The following is a 12,500-nucleotide window of genomic DNA, read 5'->3' on the forward strand; positions in this document are numbered from 1 at the left end:
TTGGATGATGTTGTTTTGTTTTTTTTTGCTAAATATTCACTTTGTTTGTTATTTGTTGTTTTTCCGTGCAGCCTTTTCCTTGGGAAACCTGTTTTGGGAGCCGAGGCCAATTTCACTTGTCGCCGACCGCCGCGTAATTGCATTCTGGGATGCGTTGGCCGCCACAAAATGACATGCCAGGAGTTCCTTTTGGCAAATCGGATTTCGCCACGCTTTAAGCGAATCACGCTCCACTTACCTTCAAAGTGGCTTCCTATTATGAGCCGATCATATTGCGCCATGTTTGAAGCGGCGTCCGTTTGCCCATTTTCCAAATTTGATTTGCATCCACTCGCCAACGAACAGCTTGTAAAGGGACGTGGAAGTACTGCTGTAATTAATTTAAGTTTTAAGCCAGAGTCGCGGCACCGACCGTAAAACCTCCAGGTTTGCCTTTGATTTTCAACAGGTGCCGTAAAAGGGGCGACGGCGGCGGATCTCGCGAGTTTGTGAAGGTTTTGGAAGGTTCCAGGCCCATGGCTTCCGAGAGGCAAGCGCCTCCTGTCGCTCCCGGTCCCGGCGCTGTCCAGCTCTTACCTCACGCCGTTTGGACTGGACCCCGTGTCGGAGCTTCTCAACGCTACTTCGTCCCCCCTTTTTATGGGGGGGGGGTCTCAACAGCCGCCCTTCCCTCCACCTCCACCCGCGCTCGGGCGGGTACGTTCCAGGGGCCTCTCGCGCCGCCCCGTTGTTTTGGCCGCGGTCTTGGACGACTGGTATTTACTTGGTGAACTCAAGGACCGGAGACAAACCTCCTCCTGGCCGTGACGGCGTCAGAGGCGCGGAGAACGTGAAGTCGGACGGAAAAACCTACTTGGGTTTCCTCTGGAGACTCCCCACTTGTTCCTCCTTGCTTCCTGCCTTTGCTTTTTTTTTTTTTTTTTTTTTTCCCCCCAAGTTGAAGTTGGTTTGTTTACTACTTTCTGGAACATTGTTCACTCAATTATCCCTCCGCTTTCCAAAACCCCTTCCCTTGAAGGAGTGTTGAGGGACGGCTTTTATTTATTTATTTATTTATTTTACCCCTTTTCGGTAATACAGTATGCGAGGGAGACCACTTAGCGAGCCAGGTGTGTGTGTGTGTGTGTGTGTGTGCGCGCGTGTGTGTGTGATCGTGATTCATTAACCAAAGTGTAATGGACCGCTTTTTAAGTGAGGCACACCGAGAGAACAGACAGGGCCGCGTGCGGAGGGAAAGCAAGAGCGCCGACGTCCTCTGATGTTTTTCGGCTAATGGTCTCGTCTTTCTGGGCGGAGGACGGGGGGCCACGCGTCGTCCTTAAAGCAAATTCCATTACACTCGTTTAACAGATCAATGCGTGGCCGTTTACAAGTCTCCCTCTGCGGCTGGCGAAGAGCCGCGTCTGCAAAAAAGAGAGTGAGCGTCGGCAGCGCCGGGCCCCCGCTCGGTCGGGGAGTTTCCGGAGCCGCCGGGGGGACGTCGCAGCGTTTTTAGGTGGGGTGGGTTTTTTTGAGTCTTCGCACGTGGAGAGCTGGGTTTGAGCCCGAAAAACCTGGGTGGGTTTCCCCTTTAAAGGCTGCCGGTACTACCACGGCCAAACACCGCTTTCGGGGGCGAGACCAATGCGCGTAAGACACAATGAGCAATATCAGGTGGGTGGTCACAGCACGTCGCTGGGGTCAGAGTTACATTCTCTCTTCTTGTGAATTCACTTCTTAGTGAGTCGACTGGAAACACCTTGACCGGTAGTTGTTTTTTTATCAAGTTCTTTTTTCATTTCAGGTGAACTGACGACACAAGTCTTTCCATCGGATGAAAGCCTCCGGAGGAAGCACATGGTCTGGATGCGGTGAGTGAGCGAGTGAGCGGGCGAGTGAGTGAGTGAGTGAGTAAGTGGGCGAGTGAGTGAGTAAGTGAGTTAGTGAGTGAGCGGGCGAGTGAGCGAGCGAGCAGGCGAGTGAGCGAGTGAGTAAGCGATTGATTGAGCGAGCCGGCGAGTGAGCGAGTGAGCGGGCGAGTGAGTGAGTAAGCGAGTTAGTGGGTGAGTGGGAGAGGGAGGGAGCGAGCAGGCGAGTGAGCGAGTGAGTAAGTGATTGATTGAGCGAGCGGGCGAGCGAGCGAGTGAGTGGACGGGCAAGTGAGTGAGTGCATGATTGAGCGAGTGGGCGAGTGAGCGAGTGAGCGGGCAAGTGAATGAGTAAGCGAGTTAGTGGGCGAGCAAGCAGGCAGGCGATCGTGAGCGAGTGATTGAGCGAGCGGGCGAGCAAGTGAGCAAGTCAGCGAGTGAGCGAGCAAGTGAGCGAGTGAGCGAGCGAGTGAGCGAGTGAGCGAGCGAGTGAGCGAGCGAGTAAGCGAGCGAGTGAGTGAGTGAGCGAGTTAGTGAGCGAGTGAGTGAGCGAGTGAGTGAGCGAGTTAGTGAGCGAGTGAGTGAGCGAGTTAGTGAGCGAGTGAGCGAGCGAGTGAGCGAGCGAGTGAGCGAGCGAGTGAGCGGGCGAGTGAGTGAGTGAGTGAGCGAGTGGGAGCGCTCACCTTAGCAGCATGTGACAGGAGTTGCAGGAAGTGATGCGCTCGAAGGTGTGCATGTGAAACTCGTGGAAGTTGCTGGTGCCGTCCTCTGGGCGGATGTTGGATCTGTGCAAGGAAAAAAGGATTAGATCTGGCGGGTGGAATAAAAATGACTTTCACCGCCGTTTTGAAGAGTTTGACAATTTTGAAAGGACATTCTAAATTGTGAGGGACCAGCTTATATTGGATAACTCAAAAAGTTTTGATTTTAAGTTAAAAAATGAATGGTTTGCCTTTCCATAAACATAGAGCTATCACCAGATAATATATTTTGAATTAAGCATATAATCAGCGGTCACTATAACGTAGAAGTCAACATGTAAGTGATTCGAATAGTTGAGGGGCTTTTTGCTTGTCGTGGCCTCATGTTTCCAGGTTGAGCTGGACCACGTAATGAGGAAAACTGAGCGGAGTTATTTTTTCCAGAAAGCTTTGCAGCCCTTCTTTGGCCAAAGTAACATTTCCCTGCTACGCGACTCTTTGAAGTGGAGTTGGAGGAGACAATGAGACAGCTAGACAGGCGAAGGTTCAGCCTTGCTTGAAGTGCACTCAAAACTCAGCCCCATCCCTTCGGGACTTGGCTGGAGAAGGTGAGGAGAGAGAGATGAGTGTGTGTGTGTGTGTGTGTGTGTGTGTGTGTGTGTGTGTGTGTGTGTGTGTGTGTGTGTGTGTGTGTGTGTGTGCGTGCGTGCGTGCGTGCGTGCGTGCGTGCGCGTGTGTGTGTGTGTGTGTGTGTGGGAGGGGGGCTGGGGCCATCCCCCAAATTGCTTTTCTTCCTCTCCTTTTTTAATTTTATAAAGGCTATATTATGGTACTTGAACGTGATCGTGGCCTCACATAAGCCCCACCGCTTCATTAGGCCGAGAGACATTTGTTATTTTTTTATTCCCCGAATTCTTCACCGAGTCATTGAGTTTGGCAACCCATCAGGGGAGACACTGACCGAGAGACACTCCAACTTCTGCGAGTTAAGTTCCAAAGGAAAATCTGGAGCGACTAAGAATGTTCAATTGAAAGAGGGACCATTGGAGGACAAGAACTTAGTATGTTAGCTGCTGCTTGGGAGGCTCGAACTCTGACATTACTCCAAGACATGAGGGAACTTTAGTCCAAAACTTAAAGGAACATTACTCCCAGACTCGAGGGAACATTAACTCAAAACTTGAGAGATCTCTACTCAAAGACCCGAGGGAACATTACTCCAAAACTCGAGAGAATTTCACTCCAAAACCTGAGAACCATTACTCCAAAACCTTGAAGGAACATTGGAGTAAGGTTCCCATTACTCTGAAGCTTTGGGGAACGTTGCACCAAAACTGAAGGGTACATTGCCTCAAAACTTGAGGGAACCTTACTCCAAAGATTTGAGGGTACACATTACTCTGAAAACTGAGGGACCATTACTCTACAACTTGAGGGAACATCACTTCAAAACTTAAGGGGCCATTACTCCAAAGCATGAGGGAGCTGTACTCCAAAGCTCAGGGGAACATTAATAAAAAAAACTTGAGGGAACGTTACTCCAAAACTTGAGGGAACAAAAAGTTCAAAACAATTCTCCAGCTATAGCACGAAAAACCTCCTATCTGATTTTTGACATTTCCAAATAAAATAAAGAGCACAACAACTGGCCGGTTGGGAAACTTTCCAAAACGGCCGCACGTGAAACGGGCTGTTCACAGATCAGATCACCCCCTGCCGAGGTGCTTGCTGACTGCTTCCTCTCCTCTTTCTCCATCGAGACATTGCCAACGTTAATCGAGCAAAGCCCCACCCCAAGTTTCTCGTTGTTGCATCACTTCTTAATTCCTCTTCCCGATCCACGACTTCAGATCCCTCTCAGTCATTCTGTCTCAGGGGGATCGTTTTAATTTATTTTGCCAGGATTTTTCACCAAAAATAATTGCGATTCACCCGTGTTTGCCTTGATCTTGATCTTCCTCGAGATTCCGTTGTTGTGGCTGTGTTTCATTGGGAGGCTCGGTCCAAGAAATGTGTTTCCATATGGCATCCGTATAACATTTACATTACATTTACATTTAGTCATTAAGCAGACGCTTTTATCCAAAGCGACTTACAAGGGAGAATAACATTCAAGCTACATTGCGACAGAGACATTAGTGTAACAATAAATACTGCTAAGTAGTGCTAAGTAATTGTAAGTTAGGAGAGGAGGTACTCTCTGAAGAGCTGGGTCTTCAAGTGCTTCTTAAAGACAGAGAGGGAGGTCCCTGCTCTGGTCGTCGTCGTATATGTTGGATAAGAAGAATGGATGTGAGGTTTGAGAACCTGAGCCCATATTTTGACTCCGCTTAGAGTCTGACTTTGCAGCGTATTGACTCAAACTTGACTCAGACAGTTCGGATTCCCTATTGTTTCAAGAGAAAACTGCAGTTTATTTTTTCATGACTTTAGGATAAAAATGAAAAGGAAATAAAATAAAAGATCGGTGGTCTCTATTTTTTGACTTTTACTGTTCTGGTGTGGTCTGGGTCCCTCCTCAAGTTTTAACACCAATGGTGCCTTGACTTGGTCTTGACGACAATACAGACAAGACGGGACAATGCACAATTGGCAAATCAAGAGGGTTGACTCAAAACACCGGGGGAAGTGAGCGGTCATGTGACCCTGATGAAGATGGCTGCATAACGTGAAGGCTCTGCACAACTTCACAGATAAAACGACCCCAAACCTTTACAAACGTTTTCAAATCTGACCCACAACTCGGACCTGACTATGTTAAAAGCCCTCGTAGGCGAAGGAGCGAGACATTTTCATTTAAGCCTGCGAGACAAGCACACAAAGCTTGAAGACACTGTCGTTGGCCGAGAGCGCGAAGCCAACAACGTGGCTCCGAGTTCGGCTCAAAGCTGGATGGAGTAGACAGTCGTCTGGGCGTAATGGCCAACTCCATTACAGCATTCGAGAACAACCCGGTGGACATCAAATGAGAAGTGACAGCCAAGGAAAAACGCATTGAGGAAGCCGAGACCTCTATCGCCACCACAGAGGAAGAGCTAGACAGAGCCAAGTCGGCTTTAGCTACAAAGAAGATTGCAAACCTGGAAGCGAAAAAAGATGACTGAATATTCGAGTGTTTAGTCCTTGTCATTTGGGGACAAGGCTGTTGATTGTTTGTTGTTTTTTTTTCGACTTCTTGTTGTTTGTTGGTCTTTCGTGGGTTTTTTTCCTTAGGTTGGCCTCTTTGTGTGTAACCTACTGCAACACAGAAATCTCAGTATGGCGAACGCACCAAATGTGATGACATTTTACACCAGAGGTCAGCCAATTAAGAGTTCTTACATTTTTGAAACTGGAAGAGGCGGCCGCTGCCCTCCTACAGGAAACCCGTCCGCCCCAGTGAGGAGCACAAACAATTCAAGAGAGATTGGATAGGACAGGTTTATTTTTTCAAGGTTTTAAAAGCAAAAAAAACGGAATGGCGATACTCATTCACAAAAATCTCCCTTTTATACCTAGAGAGCAACACAATGACTCTGAGGGCAGGTAGGTACTAGTTTGAGCAATGCTTTACGGCCAAGAACTCACATTGCTTAACATTTATGCACCGAATGAGGATTGCCCCAAATTTATGACAGATACGCATCAGAGGCTTTAAAGATCTCTCCAACGATGCAGGTCGTCTGGAGGGAATTGAACCCCACAGTGAAAGACTACCTTTTATTCGGCCAGATACAAAACGTACTCTTGGCAGGACTTATTTTTACCCCAGGATCATCTCTCCTCCGTAATTTATTTTAGCATCGGACCTAAACACTATCAAACCACCCTGCAGTCTATCTTCAACCATCCCTTCCTCAACAGACACACACCACCAATCACTGGAGATGTAACTCTGCACTTCTTACAAATACTGAAGCCTGCAACCACATCAGACAATGGCTGGAACAATATCGGCAGGACAATGCAGCCTTCCCTGTTACCTCTGCAGTAAATATGGGATGCAGCTAAAACTGTGGCTAGAGGACAGCCGATGTCATACACGTCCGCAGGGAAAAAGAGTTGTCACTAACAAACTGAACAAGTTAAAAAAGGAGCTTATTAACCTGGAGCAATCTCAGAATCTGTCGCCCACAGAGGAAAATGTGAGGAAGCCAAACGCTGTTAGAAGTAATCTTAATCATATTCAAACTGAACATATCAAAAAAACTCACCAGACAAAATCAACGTATACGGTAATAAGCCTCGCAGGCTCTAGGCCTATCAACTTAAAAAAATAACGTGTTGATTGTACAATAAAATGTATACGTAACACAACAGATCAATTAAAATACGACATACGGTCAATAAAGTCTTCATTCTGTCATTCCTTGATTTCTAAACACAGCGGTACACATCAGAAAACAACTCAGAATCAGATATCCGTATCTTCTTAGAAAAGGTATCTTTGCCTTCCATCTCCGAAGAGCACAAGGAACAGTTGAACTCTCCATTTACTTCGAAGGCGGTGCTGCAAGCAATTAGGCCACCGCCTTCTGGGAAAAACTCCAGGTTTGTACGATATTCTGTCGAATTTTATAAGGCCTTTTGGCCTAAAATTGAGCCCCTTTTCAAATCCACGCTGACGGATTTCTTTGAGAACGGAATCCTCCCTGACTCAATGAAGACAGCTGTAATATCATATAAAGACATAGCAGAATGTACCTCAATCCGTCCCATTTTACTACTCCCAGTCGATTTCAAGATAATATCAAAATTGATTGCACATGGATTGGGACATCTACTGTCCCAGTTTATTCTTCCTGATCAGTCCGGCTGCATGAAGGCATGACACGCTGCTGATAACATTCTGAGGCTATTAGATCCAGGTGACCGCTCTGTGCTACACGATCGACCGGCACTAGTGCTATCACCTGACGCAGAAAAAGCCTTCAACAGGGTCGAGTGGTCATACTTGTTTTCTGTCTTGGAGAAATGTAATTTTGGTGATGTATTGGGTGGATGAAGTCCGTGCACAGCAATCCACAAGCCCAAATATGCGTAAACGGCACTCTTTCTGAAAAGGTTGGCTTGTCTAGAGGCTGTCGGGCAGGGAGTGGCCATTATCCCCGTTCTTGTTTAATTTGCCGATGGAACCCCTCATGGAGGCCATACAGATTATTAGCGAGATTAAGGGAATTTACATTGGGAAAATAGAGAACAGAATCTCATTGTATGCCGATCACACTATCTCGTACCTAACCAGCCCTGCAAGATCAATTCCAGCAGTGCTAAAGCTCATGAACAAATTTGGAATTATATCAGGCTACAAAATTAATTTGGCGAAATCCAATGCCTTCTTGTTGAACTCGCCAATTTCTAGTAAACTCAAGATCATTTCACCTGGACACAGAGTGGACTGGGGCAGAATGTGTTTCCCAAACTTAAAGACGTTTTAAATATAAACTACACCCCACTACTCAAAAAGTTCAAGGAAGAATTGGAACATTGGAATTTGCTCCCCATCTAATTTCTCAGACAAATGAACATCATTAAAATGTTTGTATTGCCGCGATTTAGCTACTTATTCCAGTCACTGCCCTGTTTAGATAAAACGTTTTTTAAATCCATAAATAAATTGATAAGCCTCTTTATTTGGAGGAGCTCCCTACCCAGAAAAGCTTTCAAAATTTTCACTGAGTCCAAAGAGAAAGGGGGGCGGGACTCCCAGGCCTCCAGTTGTACGACCGGGGTGCCCGGACAAAGCGCCTGATTAGTTGGGTGCAAAAACCCAAAACTGCTCACTGGACAGACATTGAGGAAGAACTCTGCATTCCTACCTCTCTGGCCGCTCTGCCATTTATTAACAATGTAGATGCACGACACTCAGTATCGAGAGCCTATGTGGTTTACAGCACTCGTTGGGCTTAGATGTAAAGAAGCTTTGTGGGTCTTCTGTCAGAATCTCTGGCTTAACTCCTCTTTCCTCCAATTCACATCTGCCACCTTGGAAAGTCTGTGTTCACAAAGTGGAAAGATTATGGTATACATCAATTTCAACACTTGCTTACTGAAGGATCCCTTAAGTCTTTCTCAGATTCAAGATCAGAGTTTGAAATTCCAAGGCGGGATTTTTATTCATTTTATTGTTGTTTATGTTGTTAATACCTGCAAATTTGTCGCCTAATTACTACTCTGGAAGGGGCAGGACAACTATCTCCAGGAGTGCAAAGGATGGAGGACATTGTGGAGTATTGTACTATACTTATATTTTATTGCACATGAGTCGCTATTTCTATTATAAATATAAATAAAAAAGTAAATGGAAAAAAAGAACACTAGGGGAAGACTTATTACTTCTAAACCTGGAAGGTCCACCTCTGACTAAGGCAAAGATAGTTTGAGCATGGATTGTAATAGAGGTCATATAATATTTGATGTACAGGGGTATGAATAGTTTTTCTTACAGAGTACACGTACTCTGTTACCTCTGAATAGATTAATATTTGCTTCAGTTGCGCTGAGCTGTGAAGCTGGACCACAGATGAATAAGGTACGTTTTTTAATGTTTGAGCTGAGGGGATCGAGTCGGCTGCTCCCTTCCGGTATAAACGAAGTGCATAGTTCTGTCCGGTCCAGCGTCCGCCCTCACAGGGAAAATAACACTTCTCTTATATCCAGACGGGTCGCTGCATTTAACCGTGTCGCTTTTTTCCTTATTTATTGAGTTGGATTGTGGCAGGGCAGGCACGTTCAGCTCACTCGGGTGTCAAAAGTCAGCTGCAGTGCTCTGACTTGAAGAACAGGACGGGCGACGTACCTCCGCCGCGCTCCGTCCACGGAAGCGCAGCGCAGACAGGGAGACACGGCGCCGTCGTATCGCACTTTTGTGAGTAAAAGATCACAGGAGGCGCACGCCCCGCGTTCGTCGACGAGCCAACTCACATGGCCATGCTGAACTGCTCCAGCCACTTCTTTTTCAGCTCTTTGGTCTTGAAGAAGAATTCAAAGCCGCTCTGGCCCTGGTTGTGCGTGAGGTAGAAAACATAGGTCCACTGCGGGGAGAAGCACACGCACGCACACACACACACACACACACACACACACACACACACACACACACCAAGGTTATTAAGGTTAAACATAAAAATAAAACATGTAAAAAAATGAAAATCCAATTTCTCAAATAAAATGTAAACGAAAACGTTGTTGTTTGAACCAAAACAAAATAGAAAGTGAGTATCGAAATTAAGAATTGAAAATGTTTTTACCCCCGATTCGCAAAAAAAAAATCAGCGTCCGACAGTCTGGCCACTCGCACATATAGGTTTCTAATATTAAAAAAAGGATTAAAACAAGTCGGGGAACAGCAAAAACTTGAACAAACACCAAGTAAGACACGTTTGGCGATGTCGGCGTCGTTTCAACGGCTTCCATTTGATGTGAGTGCAATTTGGCGCTAATTGTCCAACGTTGCTGACTGGGCCTTCAATCACAGTCGGTCAAGAGCTCAGTAAACTCAACCGGAGATGAAAGTCTTGAAAGTAGGGCGGAAAATATGGCGCGGAAAAAGCGGACGTGAAATAACCTTCGCGCGCCTTCCAGTGAGAGACAGTGACTTGAGAAGAGACCGGGAGATTAGAAGGGGTGAGGAGGGGGGAAAAAAAAAAAAAAAAAAAAAAGAGCGAGGGGCTTTCTGAAGGGAAAGAAAATGAATAATGAATTTAGGACCGGGATGAAAGCTGACTGGGGAGCGCGGCGGAAAAAGACAGAATCCCGGAGACAGGTGGAGACAGCAGGAGGTGGCGAATCAAAGAAGAGAGACCTGCTGTAAGCGCGAACAGGAGGACGGGAGGATGAGAGGACCGTCGACGCAGATGGACGTACTGACGACGGGAATTTTTTTTTTTTTTTCAATAATAAAAAAATTTAAAAAAAAAAACACAGGGCAAACCCGAAGTGGAAGACAGGCAGAGACGAAGATAGCAACACCGTAATGTGTATCATAAGATTGCTCGACTATATCACCCTAGCCTCATACATACGCAGCCACGGCGTGGGAACTAATCAGCTAGCAGTGTTGTCTGGACTCTGGGGGAAAGAAAATAAAATGGCGCCCAAAGCAGAGACCTGGGTGGTGAGCGCCGAGCTCCTGTGCGTCTGGAGGAGGCTGGCGGCCGCTCTGGTTAGCTTCCAAGACCACCTGTTCCCTGCCTCCTTTCGAGCTGCGAAGACCATTTTGTCACACTAGACTATAGCCTGTTGTCTTTCCATCCTAAAGTTCCTTATTTCCCCCCCCCATTTATAAAGTCCTATCTTATCTTAGTGTGAGTGAGTCAGATAAATGTGGAGGAAAATGCTCCACGACAAAACATTCCTAAAAGTGGTTCTTCACTTTTGTATTCTTATCCAGCACAGTCTGATTCGAGGGTGTGTGTGTGTGTGTGTGTGTGTGCGTGCGCATGTACCTGTGGCATTTCGCATGATGATTCATTTACACAATCATTATCCCCCAAATCACTGTTTTGTGCGTCACTGTGTGTATGTGAATACAGGTATAAATCGCTGTGTGTGTGTGTACTAGGGGTTTCACCACCACGGATTTTTACTCCTTGCCAGGTTGTTTTTTTTCGCAATGATAGTCGACGAGTCGTATTTTACCTATCGTGTAAGAAATAAGCAGGGAAGGTTGGAGGTAACGAGGATGAGGAACGATCAACGTCTGTTGTCGGCGCAAAACTGTGTGATGAAAACAGCTGAGGCAGCTGTTCAACTGAGTACAGTAACGCTGATCAGGCGCCTTGACAGTCGTTACGCCACGACGTCGAACGTCCATCGTCCAACATCTGGGATCTTTACTCACGACCGCCGGGCTGCTCCACCGGTGGAGGTGCGAGCGTGGAGGCGGTTCTGTTGTTCGGTGATATTTTTTCAACACTACACAGCTGAAAGATGATATAGATGTAAATACGGATGTGGGCGCTGGATTGAACGGTCCTGGATCGCTATTTCCCGGCGTGGGGAGGGGCAGGCCGGATGACGTCAGGGAATCTGTGTCCATTTGTTTCTCGACGTCGCTTTCGCCCCCACGTCACCGGCCTGCGCCTGCTCGCTCCAGGCATCAATCCAGCGCCTACACCTTTTGAAATCAATTTGCTTATACAATTATTATTGTCAATCTGGTCGACGACTAGCGCCAGCTGCTGCCAACGGCTCTAACTAGTGGTTATAGTAGTCGACGAGTTGACTAGTTGGCGAAACCCCTAGTGTGTACGTGTGTGTGTGCTTGTGACTCATGAGGGTTTCAAGCCACGTTTTAATAAAATCACCATCTGGGAGAAGTTGCACTGTTCAATTTTCCAGCAGCTTGAAAACTATTTTGGTAAGTGAACAAGACAATTTAAAAAATTGGTTCTGCAGCGATTGTGTGCCCAAGTGCCAAAACAGAGCAAAATCCCATTCTGTTATTGGTGTTGAGTTTGCGTTTCCATACAACAGCTAAAATCCTCCGCCTCTCTTGTTTATGCAAACGGAACATCCAGAAAAGGGAGAGGAAATATCATTAGTGAGGGCTGTGTTAGCTTCCAGACCCGGTGACTCTTGTTTGTGTCGCCGTTCTGCCCCAGTATGGCTGTTAATTGCGTGTCGGAAGCCTGACAAGGCCTATTGGCCCAATTGTGGGGTTGATCTCACATGAATAATTAGCCCCGATGCACGTAACCACGCAGCATATTGGACATACGTGGTCAAAGGTTCTGCCAAGCCCCCCCCCCCCCCCTTCCCCCGACGCTTCGGGAAAGTCTCAGGAAAGAAAGTCGGGGCGCGGACCTTGCGGTTCTCCTTGTCCGACGTGGGGTTGTTGGTGATCTTGTAGAGGTGCAACTCTATTGTCTCTTTCATCTCGTAGTTGTCCCCCCGTCGCTTGCAGACAATCACCGCTGCGTCAAACAGGAAGATGTGCCTGCACAGGGAGAAAATGTTGCGTGAGCCACAA

At 46.8% G+C, this 12,500-nt stretch overlaps 1 protein-coding gene across 1 annotated transcript in view; it reads right to left on the minus strand.

Annotated features, from left to right (window-relative positions):
• Positions 1 to 12,500, minus strand: part of vav3 (vav guanine nucleotide exchange factor 3) — a gene marked incomplete at its 5' end in the record, with an annotated part of 88,991 nt that overhangs the window by 27,937 nt on the left and 48,554 nt on the right. The window contains 3 exons of the mRNA XM_080020271.1: positions 2,531 to 2,632; positions 9,452 to 9,561; positions 12,335 to 12,467. Coding sequence (XP_079876397.1) covers positions 2,531 to 2,632; positions 9,452 to 9,561; positions 12,335 to 12,467 — 345 coding nt within the window. The remainder of the gene's footprint in view (positions 1 to 2,530; positions 2,633 to 9,451; positions 9,562 to 12,334; positions 12,468 to 12,500) is intronic.

This window comes from Zeus faber (assembly GCF_960531495.2).
Source record: "Zeus faber genome assembly, chromosome: 19".
NCBI lineage: Eukaryota > Metazoa > Chordata > Actinopteri > Zeiformes > Zeidae > Zeus > Zeus faber.